This window comes from Blennius ocellaris, assembly GCF_963422515.1.
Source record: "Blennius ocellaris genome assembly, chromosome: 19".
Taxonomy (NCBI): Eukaryota; Metazoa; Chordata; class Actinopteri; order Blenniiformes; family Blenniidae; genus Blennius; species Blennius ocellaris.
In genome coordinates this window covers 9,456,224-9,477,165 of record NC_137668.1, presented here as the reverse complement: position 1 = coordinate 9,477,165, position 20,942 = coordinate 9,456,224, and the positions used below count along the sequence as shown (strand labels likewise).

The window sequence follows — 20,942 nt, the reverse complement described above, 5'->3', positions numbered from 1 at the left end:
TGTCGCCGCCATATTGGATAGGGCATCTCACCGAGACATGGAGTTCAAGAGTTGGGGATACGTGGCCTTTGGAGCTGCTTGACCGGCCCTCGGGGAAATCCTGACTCAAAAGCAAAATGCATGTAATATATCTAATTTAATATTGGCTTTATTACATCGAAATAGTTTTAACTAATTGGTCTGTAGTTGTAATACACATTTAAAGGAACAATATAAACAACATAAATAAGAAGTATTATCCTATACAAACTCAGCTAATTTAAATATTCTATGAGTTATACTGTAACTTCAATCACATTTGTTTTTATTCTGATGAGCCAAAATGTAATTGTCTTAAAATTTAAACTGATAAATACATGGCCAAAAATACATTATTCGTTTTTACATGGTGTCTGGCACCTTGGTTGGCAAAGGAAACACTTGTTACTCTGCAAATTTGCTGATTCACATTGGATGGAAAAAAAGGTAAAGGAAAAGTACAGTTGTCATTTTTTGATTTAATGAACTTGAAATTTGTAAACATATTTATTGTGATTACCAGACTGGGAAAGACTGAGTAAAATGTGATGCACAGCAAAAGTAGCTTATAAAAATAGTGACAGAAACAGCTTTTATCGAGAGATAATTTTCTTATTGAGCTAAACTGAAGTCAACTAATGTCTCAGCCACAATAGCTAATTTGTCATGTGGCTCCTTGATTTGTTGTTCTGCAAACTAAGTAAAGCAAATCAAATGAAAAAAATGAATAGATAGAGGAATATAATAAATAATTACACTACTAAAATCGTGCCTTTCCTAAGATCTCGACCAGCACAATACCAAGCCAACATGCAATAATGGTGTCTATCGTTATAATGATATGATTGATAGATTATGTAAATGTCTTTGTGCCTTTAAATTTGTTCCTTCAAATATCAGTGCTCTTATTTTGACAGTCTATTAAATTGTTTCACTCCGTTAGTATTTTATTTTCGTGATTAGTCACAATAATTTGTCACGTTTAAGCTGTATTTGTGTTGTCATACATGTCACACTAATACATATTTAGTACGTTTCTAAATGTATTTATTTGCCGTAGTGTTTTAAAATATAGTATATATATATATATATATATATATATATACACACATTTTAAAAAAATATTTCGATATTTCACGAATAATACGGAACAATGACGCCCATACATGGACATATATTAAACCTTTCTTTAAATCTCTCTCTAAAATGCCATTCAGACGTATTTGGTGAAGTCAGGGCTAATATTAACTCTGAGGTCAGGATCATATGAGTCACATCGAAAGTGAAAGTGAAAGTAGTACACGACTGCTTTCACTTTCAATCAGCATCTATCTGGTGGTGGTCAGTTCGTGGGCCAGTGAGGTGAGTATTCGTCTGATATACTTATGTTGCTATTTAAATGTGGTGATCTGTTATCTCTGTGGACGGTACACAACAATCAGGAGTTTGATTCTCAGGAGGGGTGTTACAGTGTGTACGTCGTCCTGCTTCCTGTTCATCTCTGAGCAGGGTGTGACTCTTGAACACAGACGTGTTTAATGCTTCTTTTGTCCTGTGCTCACAGTCCAGGCTGGTGATTGCCCCCCCCCACACCTCGGACTGACTGAAGATGAGTGAGAAAGATGACCATGAGGACAAAACAGAGACTTTGTCTGTGGGGAGTGGTTGCCGTGAGGGTCGGCCACCAGGCTTCCGTGTTGAACGTGGATTGTCATACACGAAGTAAAAGACTGTTTTATTTTGTTGTTTTGTTTATTCAAACTGTTTAAAATGTCAAACAACGCTGTTAGACGCTCACCCTGCAGAACAAAATCGCAACTGAAAATAAAAAACAGTCGGCAACTAGTCAAAACGGCCTCTAGGGGGCAGTGTTGCCTTGCTGCCTTCAGAATGATTTAATCTCTGGCTTCAACTCGAAACATCCTGAGCTCCAGCTTGCTCCCTGTGACTAAAGCTGCTTGGTTTTAACAACAACCTTGCTAATGAACAACAGTGGCATTGTTTGATTCATTGTTCTGCTTCCACAGACACAAAGACACGTTTTCGTCATCCAGCTGTCTGTCTTTGAAAAGTGACTGGTCTATGGGTCAACCTCCCATGTTCAGCGATGAACCTGAACCCTCAGACACAAAGTGAGGTTTATATGGCTAAACTTACACAGTACTATGATCATGTGAGATCCTTTTCACAAACCAATGTCATTATGTAGGAACTTTGACGATGTCTGGTTGATGTTTGTGTTTTCAGAGGTCAGCGGCGTAAGACGAGTGCAGTGTCCAGCTGTCTGTCTTTGAAAAGTGACTGGTCTATGGGTCAACCTCCCATGTTCAGCGATGAACCTGAACCCTCAAACACAACGTAAGAGCCATTTTCATTGTTAATCATTCCCAATGTCTGCTGGTCACATTGTAAATGAATATACAGCTGCAAATACTGTACGTGCAGTGATGCTCATGTTCAACCAGTGCCGGCGTTAACGTTTCTTTATTGATTTTTGTCCACAGGATCAGGAAGAGGGGTGCTGTTGGCGAGAAGGAGCAGCAGTCCTGTTGTGGTTTTTGTCAGGAGCTTCTGAAGGATCCAGTCTCGAGCATCTGTGGACACCAGTTCTGTAGACCGTGCTTCGACTCATTTCAGGACCAGTGTTCTTCATCAGGAGCCTCTTCCTGTCCTCAGTGTGGAACAAGATCCAGAGGCAGAGCTGGACAGCAGAGCCGCTCTAGACCGAGTAAGACATGTGTCTGCTGATGGACTCGTGTTATTCAGACATGAAAATATTGTTCTTCATATTTATTTTGATTGTTGTTTGTCTTTGATCAGCGGTCGGTCTGCAGACGGTTCTCGGGGAACACAAGGAGAGTCTGAGGAGCAGATGTGAATGTGTGACTGAAGGAAGCGATGAACCTGGAGGAGGAACCCTCCTCAACAGGATCTACACTGAGCTCCACATCACAGAGGGACAAAGTGAGGAGCTTCAGAGGGAACCGGAGCTGAGGCAGCTGGAGACGGCCTCCAAGATGGAGAAGCACCACGACACGGCCATCAGGTGTCAGGACATCTTCAGAGCCTCAGCCGAGCAGCAGAGACGCATCAAAGTGGTTCTGACCAACGGCGTCGCCGGCGTGGGGAAGACCTTCTCGGTGCACAAGTTCACTCTGGACTGGGCCGAGGGCCTGGAGAACCAGGACGTCAGTGTGCTGGTGGTCCTCTCCTTCAGGGAGCTGAACCTGGTCAGAGGCCAGCAGTACAGTCTTCTCACGCTGCTCCAAGTTTTCCATCCGACGTTACAGAAGGTGACGGCAGAGGAGCTGGCTGCCTGCCAGCTGTTGTTCATCTTTGACGGTCTGGACGAAAGCAGACTCTGTCTGGATTTCAGTAGTGGGCTGGTTGTTTCTGAAGTCACACAGACGTCGTCGGTCGACTTGCTTCTCACAAACCTCATCCTGGGCAATCTGCTTCCTTCAGCCCTCATCTGGATCACTTCCAGACCTGCAGCAGCCAGTCTGATCCCTCCTTCCTGTGTGGACAGGCTGACGGAAGTCCGAGGCTTCACTGACGCCCAGAAGGAGGAGTACTTCAGGAGGAGGCTGAGTGATGAAGACCTGTGCAGCAGAATCGTCTCCCACATCCAGACCTCCAGGACTCTCCACATCATGTGTGGAATCCCAGTCTTCTGCTGGATCGCTGCTACAGTCCTGGAGCACATGTTGACCACAGGGCAGAGAGGACCGCTGCCCCAGACCCTGACTGACATGTACTCCCACTTTGTTCTGGTTCAGACAAAAAGGAAGAAGAAGAAGTACCATCAGGGACCTGGGTCAGGTCCAGAGAAGCTGAGTGAGGCTGACAGGGAGGTTCTTCTGAATCTAGGGAAGCTGGCCTTTGAACATCTGGACAAAGGAATCATCATGTTCTACCAAGAAGACCTGGAACAGTGTGGTCTGGATGAGACTGAGGCCGCGGTGTGCTCTGGAGTCTTTACAGAGATCTTCAGAAGAGAGTGTGTGATTTTCCAGAAACCGATCTACTCCTTCATTCATCTGAGCATTCAGGAGTTCCTGGCCGCTGTCTACCTGTTCCACTGCTACTCCACCAAGAAGACGGACGTGCTCAAGAAGTTCCTGGGGGGGGAAATCACCTCCTCATCTGTGGATGAGTTCATCCTGAACGTTTTAAAAAAATCTCTGCAAAGTCATCATGGTCACCTGGACCTGTTTGTCTGCTTCCTTCACGGCCTCACTTTGGAGTCCAACCAGAGGCTTTTAGGAGATCTGCTGGGTCGGACAGAAAACAGTCCGGAAACCGTCCAAAAGATCATCAAGAACCTGAAAGAGATGGAAACATCCAAAATGTCACCTAACAGGAGCATCAACATCTTCCACTGTCTGGTGGAGATGAAGGACCTCTCGGTGCACCAGGAGATCCACGAGTTCCTGAAGTCGGAGAACAGGTTGGAGAAGGAACTCTCTGAGAGCCACTGCTCAGCACTGGCACACATGCTGCAGATGTCAGAGGAGGTTCTGGATGAGCTGGACCTGAAGAAATATAACGTGTCATTGGAGAGTCGATTGAGGCTGATTCCAGCTGTGAGGAACTGCAGGAAGGCTCGGTGAGTCCACATGTCTTATAGGTCATTTTTCGCTAAAATTAAAAAGGTACAAGGTGAATATGCTGTGTCGGCTCTTTCTGACATTGTGTGGTATGCTGTGGGTGTGTACGGGCAGAATTACGGAGTGTGGACTTGCAGAAATTCACTGTCAAGTGGTGGCCTTGGCTCTGATGTCCAGCCCCTCCCACCTCACTGATCTGGCCCTGAGCTTAAAGTCCGTTTTCATTTTACTACTTTCATTAAAGAGTAACTGTTTCCTGTAAAGCTGCTTGTCAGTGACAACTGATGAAGTGAGTTTCTAAAAACTCAACCTTTGTTGTTGTTTTTTTCTTCTCTTTACAGAAACATGCTCACGATGAAGGACCGTGTCGGCGTGTCACTCCACAAAACCTTTTTTTTTTGTTTAACCGTTCATTTCAGCCAGCATATTTCAAACGTGAGTGAAATCACATACGTACAACAATGAACCTACCATATTGAGGTTTTATCACGTGACGTCAGAGGTCTACTGGGACATTTTGGACGTCCCCTGACTGTAAGCGAGACGCTTAACAGTCACACTTTAATATAATCAGTGTTACCATGTGGCTTGCTGACATTTCACACACTTAAAAAGGTATTTATCAGTCTTGCTAACTGCTGTTTTATGATAGTGTTTACTCGTGATTAATTGAGTTTATTTTCCATGTTTGTTTGTTTTTTTTCTAAATAGTTTTATTAGGCGGTAGGGCAGAGCAATACGTCATTATTTCACTTTGCACTTTATAACAACAATAAAATTCATTTTGAAGAGTAAAAAATAGTGAGGGAAACAGCCCACCTCCTTGGGTAATTTTTAAAATATATTATTGTATTATATATTATAGTATTTTTTTGTGGCCCAAAAGAGAGACTTTTGGGCCACAAAAAAATATGGCATAACATGTTTATGGCATAACATATAACAAAAAATTAACAGCAGAAGTGATAATGAAAAAAAGTAGAAATACCAATGAATAAAATATTAACATGGAAATAATAATAATAATAATGGAAAATTCGACTGGGAGTCCATCAGGACCAGAAGCCTTATGATTTTGCATACTTTCTATAGCAAGAACTATTTCTTCTATGTTTAATGGAAAATCAAGTTACTTGGCGGGCTCTGAATTTGTACATTTGAAAATAAGACTATCTAAAAAAGAATTAATTTCAGTTGCGTCGTGAATCTGACTCGTATAGAGAATAATAAAACAAACAGAATGTAATGTGCCCGATGAGCCTTTTATAGGCCGGGTTGGCTTGTCACCAGATTTAAAGTATGTAGATTGTGATCGTAGGATGAGTCGTTCAGCGTCACTAGCGATGAGGTCGACTTCTGTCTAAATTACTATGCTTGTCTGAGTAAAGTAGTTGAGTGAGACGTGAGGATTTGCTGGACCAGTTTGGTGATGTTATATTAGGAGAGAGTTCTAATAGTTTGACTCGACAGGACCTGTTCAGATGGGCGGGGTAAGTGATGAAATGCCCTTGAGACTGGTTCTGTGTCGATTTGATTGGTAGCAATGCTTTCAGTCTTGAAGCAGTCTTTAGGTTAAAAACCCTTAAAACACAATTAACAATTACTGAACAGAAAACTGCATAACAAACATTTTTATAATTACTCCTTTAACAAACTTGCCACTTTCACCTCGTGAAAATATATTAGAATCAAATCATTTTAAACGATTTGAGTTCACATTGTGAAGATTTTATACATTTAAACAAGATTTACTCATTTTAAAATCACATCATTGTATTTTAACCATCATTTTACCTTAACAAATCACCCATTCCTCAAGCTTTGAAACTTAACTCCTTTATTTGTAAGCACTTTAAATTATATCCAAATACATCCTATATATATCCTAATTCATAGCAAGCACATATAAAACATAGGTCACTTTTGAAACGTTACAGAGCGTCACCAACAGCTCGCCCATTGTTTGACACAGCAGTGATACTCAGCAGACGTCACGTTGCAGATTAGTTTGGTATCTATAAAATAATAATCGATTCGAGATTCGAATATTCCTTTTCATTCTGAACATTGCTTCGCGCTGCGGCAGGGGGAGAAGTCGCCATGTCGTGATGACCACTGACCATGAAATGGATAATGTGAGAAATGAAATTGATTAAAAAAATTTAAAAAAAGAAAGTGGATTCTCATTCTGTTGTTGTATAGATATAATTAAACAAACAAACATCACAATAAAGGAAACGAGAAGATCAGATCTGAATGGAAATGTTTATTCAAAACACACACTTTAATTACAACAGTTATTTTGCGGGTTTACTCACTACATGCTAATAAAACACACACGGCGGCGGTTCGAACTTGGAAACGTCAATAAATAAACACAGCGAGGATTCCACGAACCTCTGTGAGCGCATTAGGCGTGTGGTGGTGTGGCGCTACAGCAGGCGTTTGGACTCCTCCATGTAGTCGTGTGGGTCTCCGTTGAAGGGCAGGGGTGGAGGGTGGTTGCAGATTCCCATCAGGAAGATGATGACGGTGCCGAGGATCATCACCGGAGTCACGAGGAAGAGGCAGAGCCGGTCCACCGTACGGGCGATCCCGCTCCAGTTGTCCTTCTCCTGTGAGGACGGCAGCCACAGACGTGATATCTGACTCGTCTCTCTTCTTTCAAAAGGTTCTTTTTGTTGTTTTCCTGACTTCAAACCACTTTACAGTGTGTATAATGACTCAGCGAGGGTGTCAAACATGCGGCCTGCAGACCGATATCGGTGCTGGATCATAAGAAGTCTTGTATTCCAGTAGTCCAGCAGGGGGTTGCACTATTTCCATAAGCGTAAAGGTCATGGCGCAACGCTGAGACTTACAAATGAATATCAGATTGAAATGGTATTGGAATGAAACGTATATGATGGAGGTCTTTTAAATTTTGTTCGAGGATGATGATGGTGTGAAAGAGGAGGAGTTACATGACGCCACTGTTCTGGGGTTCAAGTGAGTTGAGTGAGGCCTTTCCATACTGAAGGTGGGATTTTTTTTTTTTTTTACTGAATTCAATCCAGTTATATTTAGGTACAAAATACAACATGTTCTCTCCACCTCAATCCAACAGCACTTCTGGTAAAATGTGGTGATCCTAAGGTGTGTGTCCCCCCCCCCCCCCGCTTTAATGAGCTGTTGCCGAACAGGAAGTCCTGGTCCTTGTCCCTCGGTCTCACCTCGTTGTAGTCGTTCTTGTTGCGCATGTGTTTGATGATGTAGTTCGCTCCGTCCACCGCCGGCTTCATCTCGGCATACAGCTGGTCTGTCACGCCTCCATCGTCCTGAGGCTTCACCACTACACACACACACACACACACACACACACACACACACACACACACACACACACACACACACACACACACACTATTTAGTACTATTCTCTTGAAATACTATTCATAATATCAAACTACGCTTGATTAAATAGAATGTAAAGATAAATCAAGTGCACATGACAGATTGTCAGTTTTTAGTCTCATATCTAGTAAAAGTTCCATTTCTTTTTACGGTTAATGCCACATTATGCTGCAGGTTACTAGTAAACAAAGGTGTCGGCAATGTTGCGCAACATTTCGCAGAAGTGGAATGAGAAACGAGCCCTGAACAAACCTGCAGCGTGAGTGGGCCGCGCGTTCAGCCCGTGTCTCACCGACTGCTTCTCGAACATCAGCTCGCTGCGGGACTTCACGCTGAAGTACTCGTCCGCCGCGGCGATGTAGCCCACCGAGCTGGATCGCCGTGGCAACGCCCCATCCCAGAGCGGCTCCGTCTCCTCGGGACGAGACATGCGCAGGATGCGGGGCAAGCGCTCGAGGAAAATCTGAGCAGAGGCGGGAAGCGAGGCCGAGTTGTTGACCTTTGAACAGATCTCACGTCTGAATTATTAGAGGTTTTATTTTAAGGGGCTCTCCTCGTGGAGACTGGACCAGAGGACCAAAAGGGGCAAAAGGTCTCCCCAAGACCTCCAGGTTATTCCTGCTGTTGCACCTGACTCGAAGCTCTCTGGCGCCGTCTGGCAAAAGTGGTGTTTTTTACAGACGACCTCAGAAAAGCGTTTTTAAAATCACCCTGGATAATCAGCTTTTGATAGAAGTCAAAGTCAAATTTGTTATCAATGCTACAATATGTACAGGACATATAGAGTTTCAAAATGCCGGAATACATAGTGTTAGAAATAGTAAAAAATCACAAAGAATCTTTGTGTGTAAAACTACCGCTACCATCTTGGATTGTCTGAAATGACATAAACAGACTAAGGAGAGCTGGATTATACCACGACAGATTTTGTGTGTGTGTGTGTGTGTGTGTGTGTGTGTGTGTGTGTGTGTGTGTGTGTGTGTGTGTGTGTGTGTTACCCTCTTGGTCCAGTCAGACATGACGTGTGTGCTCGGCGTCCTGAAGTGCAGGTTGAGGACGACCACACAGTTCAGCACCACCACAGTGACCAGAACCATGATGAACATCAAGTACCTGAAACACACACGTTCACACTGAAGGCAGGAGGGAATTCCCCTCGGCTGAATTTCTCCAAGATGACCACAGGAGGGCACTAAAGGACACTCGTTTCTGTTTGTACTTTCTTATCCGCCCAAGGAGTTGTTGAGCATCTGACGTGGTTTTCATATTGGAACCTGTTAAAACTCACCTCACCGCCATTTTTAGCCAAAAAGTATGTGGCGATGGGAGAGCACACGTGAGTGTTTGACTGTTACGCACTTGACGATGAGAGGAACAGACATGGAGGTCTCCGGCAGTCGTTGAGAGATCAGGAGCAAGAAGACAGACTGAGCCAGCAACACCGAGATGGACAGCGTCATCTTCTCGCCACCTGCACACAAACAAGACAACGCCAGTCCTGCTTAAAGGGCGACGTATGGTAACGGAACAAAACGACAAGGCAACAAATACTACTCTAACCACTCATCGTTATCAAATTCAGTCCAGATACGTAAAAGGAGTAAATGTGCACTGACTGTCTGCCGGCAGGTAGTAGACGAGCGCGGCCAGAAAGGAGATGAGCATGCAGGGGATGATGATGTTGACGATGTAGAAGAGAGGCTTGCGTTTGATGACCAGGTAGAAGGTGATGTCCTGGTGCTTGTTGCTCTCCATGGGAATGTGTTTGTAGGTGTTCCTCTTGGCTGGCCGGTGGATGATCTCCCACTCTCCGTTTTCTGCGGACCAGAAACACATCGGAGGTTTACGTCTTTATAACACGGGAGAACTTACTTCGGGAAGACTCAAAGACTGAAAAGAAATTGTTTTGCTCGCGCTACCGTCCAAAAGTTCTCCAGGCGAGGGAGTAATGTCGGCGACTGGTACCGACGCAATGGCAAAAACACAAAAGCTCCAAATGCTAAAAGCTGCACAACAAGTCCAGAAGATATCCAGAAAATTCTATTATCATTGTTAATCTTTGTACGCGTTGTATCATTTGTTTTCGTGTCGTTAAGTCCTATATCTCTCGTCGCTTTTGTATTTGTAATTACAACCTTTGCAATTCTGCTGCAGCTTTTGTGTTTGTGTCGTGGCTTTCGTGGCTCTCCGGCGCCACCGTAGAGGAAGTCGCCGCCGTCACCTGTAAAGCTCGCCGGGTCGATGACGATCCACTCCACTGTCCATTTCTCCTGCTCGTCCTCCTCTGTCTTCAGCAGGATTCTGACCTCTTTGGCGTTGTAGGTCAGGGAGCTTGCAGAAGAAATGGGGTTTGAATGACTTCCAACGAGAAAGGTGACCAATGAAAAGTTAGACAAAAGCACGGTTCGGTGCGCTGCGTGGGATTGTGGCCTACACGAATTTGAGCGTGCAGTTCTGCCAGTCGAAGGGGAAGTAGTTGACGTTGATGGAGCAGGACGAGCGGAAGATGGCCGGGGGCAGCCAGGAGCAGAGGCCGTCCTCATACACCAGCACATTGCAGTAGTAGGCCACTTCGAACTGGGCGTCGTTGCTGAGGGAGAGAAGGGAAGGGTGAGCGGCGGCGTTCCGGCCCGCGTCCGACTGCCGTCGCGAAAGCCAGACGAGGCTCACTCACTTGTTCTCCAGAACGATCTCCGGCAGCCACAGCATCTTGGACGGCAGGCGGAGGACGTCGATGCCGTCGAACTCCGACGAGTTCCACGACAGCCGGTAGTCGTACCACATCTGCTCAAAAAGACGCGCGTGCCGGGATGAAAACGCATGCAAACACGCCTCAGGGTCAAACGTGAGAGAGGAGACGGTCACGTACGTGTTCTATCCACACGTTGGTCAGCAACGTCTCGTCGACTTCTTTCTGCGGAAGACGCAAATCAGACGCACGGATTGGAGGTGGACCGTTTACTGTTTTTGAATAGGCAGTGTTGTTTGTGTTTGTTAATGGAGTTTTTTGGACGTTTCAAAACAGAAGATGGGCGATCGTGACGATATCTCATGTCGTGCGCCGTTCAATGAGAGAAGATCGCAGACATGTCACATTTGCGTAACTGCGTAACTATTTTCTGACAGTGTCACAAATTTCCTACCCCCCAAAAACAAACAACAAAAACAAATCAGCTTCCGACCAGGGAGACGAGGTTGGAGAGAGTGAGAGCGAGGTAAACATCGACGACATCCGGCTGCCTCTCGACGGGACGCAAGTCTTTCTTATACCCTTTCTCTTTGAAGAGGTAGTTGATGAGACGCTCCTCCTCGTTACGGCCCCAGCACTCTAACACACACACACACACACACACACATTCACAAAAGTCACAATATGCTATATGTACTGTATATTCCACATATTGATGTGATTTTGGCCAGTTTGCTTATTTTCCATGTATTGTATTATTCATATTTGGAGTTTATGAGTATTTTGTGCATTGTCTTTATTGTGTATGTGTGTGTTGGGGGGGGGGGGGGGGGGGTGCTGTGAGCAAAGTAAAATGTGAAAATATAAATACCAGAACATTATACTTGAGTATTAAACTATTTTTTGACAGGAAATTTGCAGGTAATTTGTGAGTTTTACTGCAACGCGTGAAAGATTTGAGCCTCAGGCCCCGTTTACACGGCAACGTTTGGCCGTCTCCCAATCGGAAGGTTGCAGGTTTGATTCCCATCTCTGCCATGTTTGTTTACCAGCGGATGGAAGAGGAAGGGAGGGGGAGAGTTGTGCAGTCGCAGTAACAGGCTCTATATCCTCCATCTCTGCAGGAGGGATTAGCGCTATGAAAAAATCTTCCCACCTTGGGAGCTGGAGTTAAAACTTTGCTGATATAGTGCATCCGCACACTGGTGCCGTGTAAACAGCCCCCCCCCAAAAAAAAAGTGAGGAAAGTTTTGTGGCTACACTTGTATTCGTTGTCGTGTAAACGGGGCCTAAAAGGAGAAAAAAAACCCTGATTAAGCCCATTTGTGTCTCCCTCCTTCACAAATGACTCGTTTTCAAGGTCCTTCATTCATACTCATGCCTCTCTGATCCAACTGGAGTCGAATTTCACTGTGTGGCAGCTGCTACACACACACACACACACACACACACACACACACACACACACACACACACACACACACACACACACACACACACACACACACACACACACACACTTGTACACATTTCTTGCAAAGTGGGTTAAAGCTGTCCAAAATTACACATATTTCACCAATTCAAGTGAAATAAATGTGTGAATAGACTTTAGTCTTACGTAAAGCTTCCCTATAAATGATTGAATATTACAGTCCTACACGACAATGTGTTGTTTACTCCATAAAATCTACACTAAATCCTACTAAGCTTATTGCATGCATGTTGTAAAAAAATAAATCTAGTGTCTGTTTGATTCTCATTGTGACTGGGAAAGATCTCACATTATCAGTGATTGAGGCGATTTTACGAGCACACAGGACTGAAACAAAGCAAATTCCTTTATTTTCAAAGTAAAACAGACCTCCCACGTTCACACAAATGAAAGTTGAATCTCACACAATCAACTCTAAAACTGTTGGTTACTCTTACTTGTTTTGTCTGTATTAGTTATTACTTACCTTTTTACTAAAAATGAAAACGTCAAGATTTGTGTTGTATTATTCTGGAAAACTCCTCAGTTATTTTACTTAGTAATCTTTTATTTCATGCCCTATTCTTTAAACTAATTGAAATCTTCACTGAAACCAGCTAGTCCCTCTTTTTTTTTTATCATTTGTGTTCACAAATCTTACAAATTCAGTATTTGTTCGAGTTAAAAGCTGAAGTTGATTTGTCAACACTAATTCTGAGTTCAAAGCACAACTGCAACACACTGTTTGTTTCTGGTGTTTGTTTTTCTCTGAAAAAAAAAAAAAAAAACAATATTTGATTGAGCTGCAAAACAAATCTTTTCTATTATTGGCAAAATAGTTTGATCGGTAATAGAAAATAGCTGATTTTGTTTGTTATTTTGACAAGATGAGCAAACAGGGGGGCAGATCTTGTGGTGGCTCTTGATAATAAACAAGTGACTTCAGACACAGATGAGGAGTTTAAGAGTTTGAATCTCATTTTACAGGCCGTTAGAAAAGATATTCATAAAAAAATATTTTGAAAATAAGGACTTAAATCAGCAATGACTGAGATACTTACAACAAAAACACCTACACAGGCTGCCACAACACCAAAACTTGACTTTAGGCCTTCATGGAGATCTCGGTTCACTTCCCAGACAAACCCGACGTTACGGCGGCGCAAGAAAAACCGGTCCGGCCTCCGCAAACTTACCGGCTGAGAGCAGAGCGAGCAGGAAGACGGAGCACAGCGCCGTCCGAGGAAGCTCCATGGCCGACTGCCCGAGTCCTCCAAGCCCAGTGACCTTCTGCCAGCCAGCGGGCCCAACCACCGGCTGAGTGACGGGAGGCAGCTGCAGAAACAGAGGGCAGAAAATAGAAAACAGAAGGAGCAGCCGGTCCGGGAAGCGGGACGAGGGTCAGATACCTCCACACGTCAACACGGAGCACAAATCAACACTTGGGGGGGTTTTATGGATAGAAAAGTGTGCAGACGTGCAAAAAAAATGTTTCACTGAGGAAGACTCTCTAAAGATAAAACATTACAAGATAACTTAATGGTTGAATTAAGTCCTCCACGTAAAAAAAAAATCTTCTGTCAAGATTTCACTTAATTTTTTTTTTATTCAAAAATACAAATTGAAAAGCAAATCAAAGATGTACAATCGATAAAACTCGGTTTTTAAAATAAACATAAAAATATCCATAAGCCCACAGTGAATGTTAAAATAAAGATTTCTTTACTTTATGCTTTATCGAGGCCCCTTAAAGTGTTTTAGTGACGTTTCATTCAAATCCCATGATCCCTGGAATGTAAGCAGCTCTCCGGTGAGCTTCACACCCAAAACACACACACTCTCAGTCGCATATCAGCCGAACTCTGCATACAGTACAAGATAAACTGGCCAGTGGGAAAGTTTCTACTTCTGAGTGAAATACACAATCGGAATGCTTTTAACCCGGCACTTCCTGCCAGAAACTGAAGGAACGTTGGAGAGCCGATGAACGTTCACAGTTTACAGAACACAATTCGTAAGGTATGAAATGTACCTTATCGATTAGTCCAGCTGAGATAGTCAAGATCGTGAGGCAGGAAGAGACTGCGGAGATTGTGGATAAAAACTGTATGAGCAAAGTTGAACTGTTAAGAAATGAAAAAAAAAAAAAAAACAAGTTCGGCAAAAACACATTTTCTTCACATATGATCATTGTAAAAGGAGGAATGGCCTCCTTCTTATCAGCAATATATTTGATTAAAGGTCCCCATTCACCTGGTGTGAGATCTTTTTATTACCACACCATGAAGAAACAATAAACTTATTTTATGTCCCGAAGGGAGAAAGAAGCACCGAGGAAAGTCCAAACGAGTTCGTAAAGAATCAACAAGAAATCAGCAGCTCCTACTAAAGCCATGGGTTTGTCTCAACATGTGACTCATAATTCATTCAAATAATATTTATTTATTTGTTCATGTTACTTCATGCCATTTCGGAATATATATATATGTATATATATATAAATCATTATTTGTCATCCGTACATGAACAAAAGGGAACAGAGAGAAGATTAATCTTGTGTTATCTGTTCCTATTAGCAACTTTTCAACAAAATCATTTACAGTCAACTTTTAGGTTTTTTTTTTCAATTCTTTTCATCGTCTCTCAAAATTTTCTGTTTGTACATTTTCTTAAATTTGTAAACACTTGAACAACATTTAAATTCCACACTTAAAGAGTTCCACAGTTTTACTCCATAAACAGATGGACGTTTCTGTTTCAACGACGTTCCGTGCAAACATTGTTCTGAAAATGATGTTTTCTCCTCTGGCAAACGGTTTGTGCAACAAAATGATTTTGAACTTCGTTTGGCAATTTGTTTTTGTTTTGCTTTCCACATAATAATCAAAATGTTTAAGTCGACAAGGTCCTTAACTTTAAGAAGTTTATTTTCAATAGATAAAGGATTGGTGTGTTCTCTAGAACTTTTCTTACTGATGATTCTAATTGCTCTTTTTTGCAACAGGACTGAGGGCTGAGTGGTCCTGGTAGAAGTATTACCCCAGACTTCAGCACAATAACTGAAATATGGGAGAATCATTGAGGAATAAAGCACATTCAACAGGCTACAATCAAACAAATCTCTAACTTTATATAAAATGAAGCTGCCTTTTTCCCCTCCTCTCCTCACCTCATGTGTCCGTCTTTCCCCAAAACGTTCTATGTGAATGTAATTTCGTTGTACCTGTACCTGTACAATGACAATAAATGATTCAAATCAAATCAAATCAAATGCAATAAATATTCTATTTATTGATTAAAAAAAATAAATAAAGAAATCTACTGGGCCAGTTCATTAGCTTGTCCATTTGTCCTCTTTCCGTCCTGGTTTGACTTCCCTCTGGGTCGGAACCTTCATCCTCACTTTCATTGGACTGTCCAGTCTGTCTACGTTTGACACAGAGCACCGTACCGTCACAGAGTCAGACCTCAGGGTTGGTCACGGCGTGGTCCGAGTCCGCCCGGGGGTCTCTGTGTCGCTGAGGCGAAGGGGGGCCGCTCAGAGCCGACTGGCCGGTCAAAGGACGAGACTCTCCTCCGTTCACCACGGCTCTGTGGACAAAGCGAACGGCGTTTCAACACACGTCCGTGTTCAATTCCTAACATTTGGGCGCGTGTATAAGTGCCCACATGGAAAGAACCTATAGGAGGATATATGCACATATATGAAACATATAAGCAGTTTATATGCACATATATGACAATATAAATGCCACATATAGGCAAAATCTAGGTTGAGAATTTATTTGTTTATATACAGGCCATATAGGTCTCCTGTACTGCTTCTTTACTTCCACATATATATATAAATATATATATAAATATATATAAATATATATATATATATATATATATATATATATATATAGCCCATATCTCACTTTGGCAACTGTCATACATTATCAAGGCAATAACTAAGAACTAACTAAAAAACAATTATGCAAGAAGTACATATAGGTGCATATATGCACACATATATACCTACGGTATACAGGTATCTGTATGCACGTATATGTGTACACATATATGTACATATAATATAGGAAAATGGCCAATTTTATATATGTCACATATATTAAAAACCTATATTAAAACATATATGTTTATATAGGTTCTTTCCATGTGGGTGGCAAATTACAAAATCCCGAGCGAGGGGGGCTTTTAGGATTTCCAGCAGTTCTGCCATTTCCACGTTAAACGGATATCGTTTTCAAAACGTTGCGGTGTAAATTCAATGTTTTTAATACGTTTTTAATAGAAAATGTTGTGTAAACAGGGAAGAAATGTAAGAAATCCTACAGATCATGCATAAACAAAGTGGTAAATGAAAATTAAAAAAAAAAAGGTCATAAAAACAACTTGACTGGAGAGACTCACGCAGGGATAAAACACTGTGTACACAGAGTTTTAAAGCTTATGCCACGCACGCACACCCATACACTTAAGTCCTGTTTCGGCGTGTGTTCATTGTCTCGCTGTTTTCCTTTCCCTCCTCTGTGTGGAGTGACTGGGTGGAGGTGACCCACTTCCTCTCCACCTCCTCCTTAAATACTGAGCCTAAACAAGCTCTCTCCTCCCGGGGGGGGGGGGCATACACCTCTGATCGCCAACAATACGCTTTCAAAGATATTCAACCACATTAAACACTAAAATAACAATCAGGAATTTCAGGTTTTATGTCTCTGAACAGCCTGTTGATATTATTGGCTTCGTATTTGGTGCTAAAAATCTGAGGTAACCTTTGTCACCCCATAAATCTACTTATAAAATAATAGGTTGCAACGCACAAACATAAATTTTGAAAAGTCTCAATCCAGGATAAAGAAAACTGGGAAATTTTCTGATTCTCGAATGATTTATTGCGAACTCGTTCAACACGAAGGCTCACAACACCATCTTGTGGTAAAAAGTGGTACTGCGTGAATGAGTGGGAAGATACTCGCTGATCAATTTGCCTTTTTCTTTTCTTTTCTTTTTTTTTTTAATAGATGTACTCACTGTTGATGTTCACCGTCACCGGATCCTCTCGGACCTGAGAAATCAAATCCATACATTTACATTGTCAATACAAGTAGAACGCAGAGAGGGGGGTTTGTAAAGGGAAAGTGAGGCACGGGTCTCAGCTCACATTTTTTCTTCATGAGGTACAGTACCACGCCGATCGCTCCCACCACGCACAAAGCCACGGCCACCCTGCCGATGACGGCGGCCACGCTGGTGGAACCCTCCACGCCGGGAACGGTGGCGTTCAGCGTGGGGAAAGGCGGGAACGTGGTGGTGTTTGACCCGCTGACTACAGCAACACAAATTATTCAGAGTTAATAATGAATAACCGCCCCTGAGACTTATTCCACTGGCTGCAGAGTCGAGGAGTGGTTGGCAGACTTGAAACTCATCACAGTCTGAGTTTCAAGTCGCTGATATTGATGAAATGGATGAATGTCAGCCCTTTGTAGTGAAATATTTTAACATGAGATGAACTCTCTACTGGACAGCTCTGATCCTAAAGTATTAAAGTGAATATCTAATAAGCAAAAATATATAACTAATGGAATAAAATGAAATTGCACATTTCTATCGAAGTGATTAAGCAGTTGCAAATCTTAAAAAAAAAAAGATGAAAATATATTCACATATATTTTTCTGAAGGTGTCAGGGAGCCACTGCAGAGAAACTAAAGAGCCAGACTTGACCCCAGAGCCCCATCGGCTCAGGAGGTGTGTTTGCTAGAAGCACATGAATCAACAAATAATCTAGGTTGAGATCAAAAACCCTGTTTCCTGCCACTTTAAGATGACGGCCAGTAAAAATGTCTAAACACACCTAGAAAACCTCTGAAAGTGGTAAAGATTGTCTGACTGTAGCTACTTTTATCTCACTTTTTTTTTTTTAATTCATCTGATTTTTACAATTGGGCTGCAATCTTAGCTGAGACTCTTCATTATAGTTCAATTTCATCCAATGTTAACGTCATTTAAATACAGTGCCTTTATAATCTTGCCTTTTTTTAAAACAATTGAGCGGGGCCCCAGTGATGACACATTATTGTACTTTAAAACAGCGAGTGAATAGAGAGCACCTATTAAGACTCTTTAATTACCAACCTTGTAAACAAATACAAGCTGAGGCTTCATTAGTCCCTTTTAGAAAATGACTGTGTTTTTCTTTTTACTGGAAATTACAGTTCTGAGTCTGAGTTTTCGGGGAAACAAAAGGAATATCGGGTGTGTTTTCAAACAACACAATCATTTTAGAATTCTTTGAATGGAACCTCAAAATAGAATTGCAAAAATATCCTGTGTGCTTTTTTTTTATATCGTCATTAATAAATATATGTGAATCTAAACATGTATGTACATTAACAAACCTGTACATCATTTGCAAAATTCCGAAAGCATTTCTGTTTGTGGGCATTTTCAAAAACAACTACGATGGAGAAAGTTGACGCTGACCTGCAGCTTTTCAGCCAAACAGTTAATAATCAGCCACTTGTTGCCTTCATCTCAACGTCTCGTGGAAACACACCAGGTTTACGGACTTTAAGCCAATCAGACCTGGACATTTGATGACAGTGTGGCGACAGAACAGACTGGTTGTGGAGGCCAGCTCTGTCCTGGAGGACCCTGTTTCAGACCATCCAGAAGATGGGTGAGATTAGAGTCCTGGCAGAGTTGGAATTGATCATGAACACCACCTCTCACCCGCTCCACGACACCGCAGGGCTTCAACCGGCTCCCTCAGTTGCGCAACCACAGGTGATTCATACCTGCTGCTACTGTTCAACAACTGAACACCATACATATTATAAATATCACTGCTACTGCGTGTATCCCCCCCCTTGTATTTCCACCTATTTACATGAACATATTCTGTTCTCTTGTGTTTTCCTCGCTCCGTCTGACATAGATACTGATGTTTAAACACTCACCTGCCCTGGAGAGAGTCCACAGGAACAAGGTGAGGATCTCCAGCAGAGCGACGCTCCACGTCGCAGCCATGCTCCTCGGGGCCGTGAGCAGCTCCGACTGGCAGAAACACCGACACGCAAAGCTGCGCCACTCGGTTCGTTCAGGTCGAATATGTGTGCGTGTGGGCGTGAACGCCGGAGGCCTTTATCCCAACAGTCGTTTCCATAACCGCCACAGAGACACACACACAGGAGAGCATTAACTCCTTGGTGCCTCTTCTGCAAACACACACACACACACACACACACTAAATCAGGTGATTTCATTGAGATTTTGTGATGTTTTCATGGCTACTTTCGCTGTGAGCCAAGAGGCAAGGTAGACTTGGGATTGGAAGGTTGCAGGTCCGATCGCTACGATGGACAGGTCACCACAGTGGGTCATTAATTGTGACCCTTGACCCCCCCCCCCCCCCCCCCCCCATCAGCTCCATGGAGCACCGCAATGTGGCTGCACCCTAGCAAAAGGATTGATCAATACAGAAAAGGCATTTCCTCAAGGGATCAATAAAAGATGATTAGTTAGTTTAGTTCAGATATAAGTGGTGATAATGATGAGAGGTTTTTTCTTTCTGTATCAGGATGACCCAGCTGTTGCTTCATTACTTTTCTGAGCTTCTCTGACTTACCCCACATGGAAATAACCTATATAAACCTATATGTATGAATATAGGTTTTGAATATATGTGACATATCTAAAATTGGCCGTTTTCCTATATTTTATGTACATATATGTACAGAACATATAGGAAAACGGCCAATTTTAGATATTTATATATTTTATGTACATATATGTACATAACATATAGGAAAACGGCCAATTTTATATACATCACATATATATTCAAAACCTATATTAAAACATATATGTTTATATAGGTTCTTTCCATGTGGGATTATTAGCTTAGCAGGTTAGCATCAACACGGTTCACATTTCACTCGAAAACTCCGGTAAAACTTAGTTTTACGATTCCTTACTCACACAATATTATCCTTAACATGTTACAACTCAGATAATATGCTTTACATTTGTGAATCTTAAGTGTTTACCAACCTGTGATAAAGAAAAGCGAGAGCACACGAGTTGAAGCCGTTTACTTCCCAACATGCGCCGTCTAATGGACAGTATAGGAATTACACTTGACTCAAAAGCGCTTGTAGTTGAACCAAATGATTCTAAACAAATAAAATAAAAATAAGTTTTATGGGTGGGGTGTCTCTACACATTTGGTGGGTATAACGGTGAATGTGTATGAGCTGTAATGTGAATCTGGAAGTGACTTGGAATTGTAAAAACGGCTTGATTGACAAAATAAAGAAAACGACAAACCATTTTGTTATACATTTCCTTCTTTTCCACTATCTTCGTACAAGAAAGAATTGTCCTTATAAATGTTTTTGGAAAACATGTAGACATCATAGCTTTCCATCTCCTCTCACTTAATTGCCATAGTTAAATTACATAACATGCCAATTACATGTGATACCAATTTCACGTGTCTGCACATACATAAGTTCTTCTTGCATAATTGTTTTTTAGTTAGTTCTTAGTTATTGCCTTGATATAACAGTTGCCAGAGTGAGATATGGGCTATATATATATGTGGAAATAAAGAAGCAGTACAGGAGACCTATATGGCCTGTATATTCACATATATGCACCTCAATTTTGCCTATATGTGGCATATACATGCATAGATGCAGCATATATGTGCACATATGCAGCATATATATTGTCATATATGTGCATATATG

General features: G+C 42.1%; 3 protein-coding genes across 5 annotated transcripts; 1 reads left to right on the top strand and 2 right to left on the bottom strand.

Moving 5' to 3' along the window:
- Positions 1 to 1,315: 1,315 nt before the first annotated feature.
- Positions 1,316 to 6,791, top strand: LOC308144099 (protein NLRC3-like). The gene is made up of 7 exons (XM_080515141.1): positions 1,316 to 1,380; positions 1,583 to 1,740; positions 2,046 to 2,150; positions 2,266 to 2,376; positions 2,523 to 2,746; positions 2,839 to 4,627; positions 4,970 to 6,791. The coding sequence occupies exons 2-7, from the start codon at positions 1,628 to 1,630 to the stop codon at positions 5,091 to 5,093; spliced, it is 2,466 nt and encodes an 821-aa protein (XP_080371267.1). The 5' UTR covers positions 1,316 to 1,380; positions 1,583 to 1,627; the 3' UTR covers positions 5,094 to 6,791.
- Positions 6,792 to 6,885: 94 nt separating this feature from the next.
- On the bottom strand, positions 6,886 to 14,287 carry chrnd (cholinergic receptor, nicotinic, delta (muscle)). 3 transcript variants are annotated; one of them, XM_080515305.1, is made up of 13 exons: positions 14,214 to 14,246; positions 13,378 to 13,516; positions 11,204 to 11,349; positions 10,891 to 10,935; positions 10,696 to 10,805; positions 10,456 to 10,611; positions 10,243 to 10,352; positions 9,638 to 9,838; positions 9,381 to 9,492; positions 9,020 to 9,134; positions 8,274 to 8,484; positions 7,841 to 7,959; positions 6,886 to 7,243 (listed from the first exon to the last, which is right to left on the bottom strand). In XM_080515305.1, exons 2-13 carry the CDS (start codon positions 13,433 to 13,435, stop codon positions 7,061 to 7,063), a joined length of 1,566 nt encoding a protein of 521 aa, XP_080371431.1. In that variant the 5' UTR covers positions 13,436 to 13,516; positions 14,214 to 14,246; the 3' UTR covers positions 6,886 to 7,060. The 3 variants fall into 3 exon arrangements, with proteins under 3 accessions (XP_080371431.1, XP_080371433.1, XP_080371432.1); XM_080515307.1 differs by lacking the exon at positions 11,204 to 11,349 and having other exon boundaries at positions 14,214 to 14,287; XM_080515306.1 differs by lacking the exon at positions 14,214 to 14,246 and having other exon boundaries at positions 13,243 to 13,383.
- On the bottom strand, positions 14,214 to 19,253 carry LOC308144245 (uncharacterized protein). Its single transcript, XM_080515308.1, has 5 exons — positions 19,149 to 19,253; positions 17,349 to 17,513; positions 17,219 to 17,252; positions 15,649 to 15,772; positions 14,214 to 14,263 (listed from the first exon to the last, which is right to left on the bottom strand). Exons 1-5 carry the CDS (start codon positions 19,216 to 19,218, stop codon positions 14,240 to 14,242), a joined length of 417 nt encoding a protein of 138 aa, XP_080371434.1. The 5' UTR covers positions 19,219 to 19,253; the 3' UTR covers positions 14,214 to 14,239.
- Positions 19,254 to 20,942: the final 1,689 nt, after the last annotated feature.

Bases quoted from the DNA above. Each gene is read 5' to 3' on its own strand.
- chrnd (XM_080515305.1), bottom strand. From the start codon at position 13,435: ATGGAGCTTCCTCGGACGGCGCTGTGCTCCGTCTTCCTGCTCGCTCTG. The intron at 10,612-10,695 runs GTGAGTGAGCCT...TCTCTCCCTCAG, and splicing joins GAGATCGTTCTGGAGAACAA to CAACGACGCCCAGTTCGAAG. The intron at 9,493-9,637 runs GTCAGTGCACAT...GTTTGTGTGCAG, and splicing joins CTACTACCTGCCGGCAGACA to GTGGCGAGAAGATGACGCTG.
- LOC308144245 (XM_080515308.1), bottom strand. From the start codon at position 19,218: ATGGCTGCGACGTGGAGCGTCGCTCTGCTGGAGATCCTCACCTTGTTC. The intron at 17,253-17,348 runs GTGAGCTGAGAC...TTGATTTCTCAG, and splicing joins GTACCTCATGAAGAAAAAAT to GTCCGAGAGGATCCGGTGAC. The intron at 15,773-17,218 runs GTGAGTACATCT...CTTTGTCCACAG, and splicing joins GGTGACGGTGAACATCAACA to AGCCGTGGTGAACGGAGGAG.
- LOC308144099 (XM_080515141.1), top strand. From the start codon at position 1,628: ATGAGTGAGAAAGATGACCATGAGGACAAAACAGAGACTTTGTCTGTG. The intron at 2,377-2,522 runs GTAAGAGCCATT...TTTTGTCCACAG, and splicing joins CCTGAACCCTCAAACACAAC to GATCAGGAAGAGGGGTGCTG. The intron at 4,628-4,969 runs GTGAGTCCACAT...TTCTCTTTACAG, and splicing joins AGGAACTGCAGGAAGGCTCG to AAACATGCTCACGATGAAGG.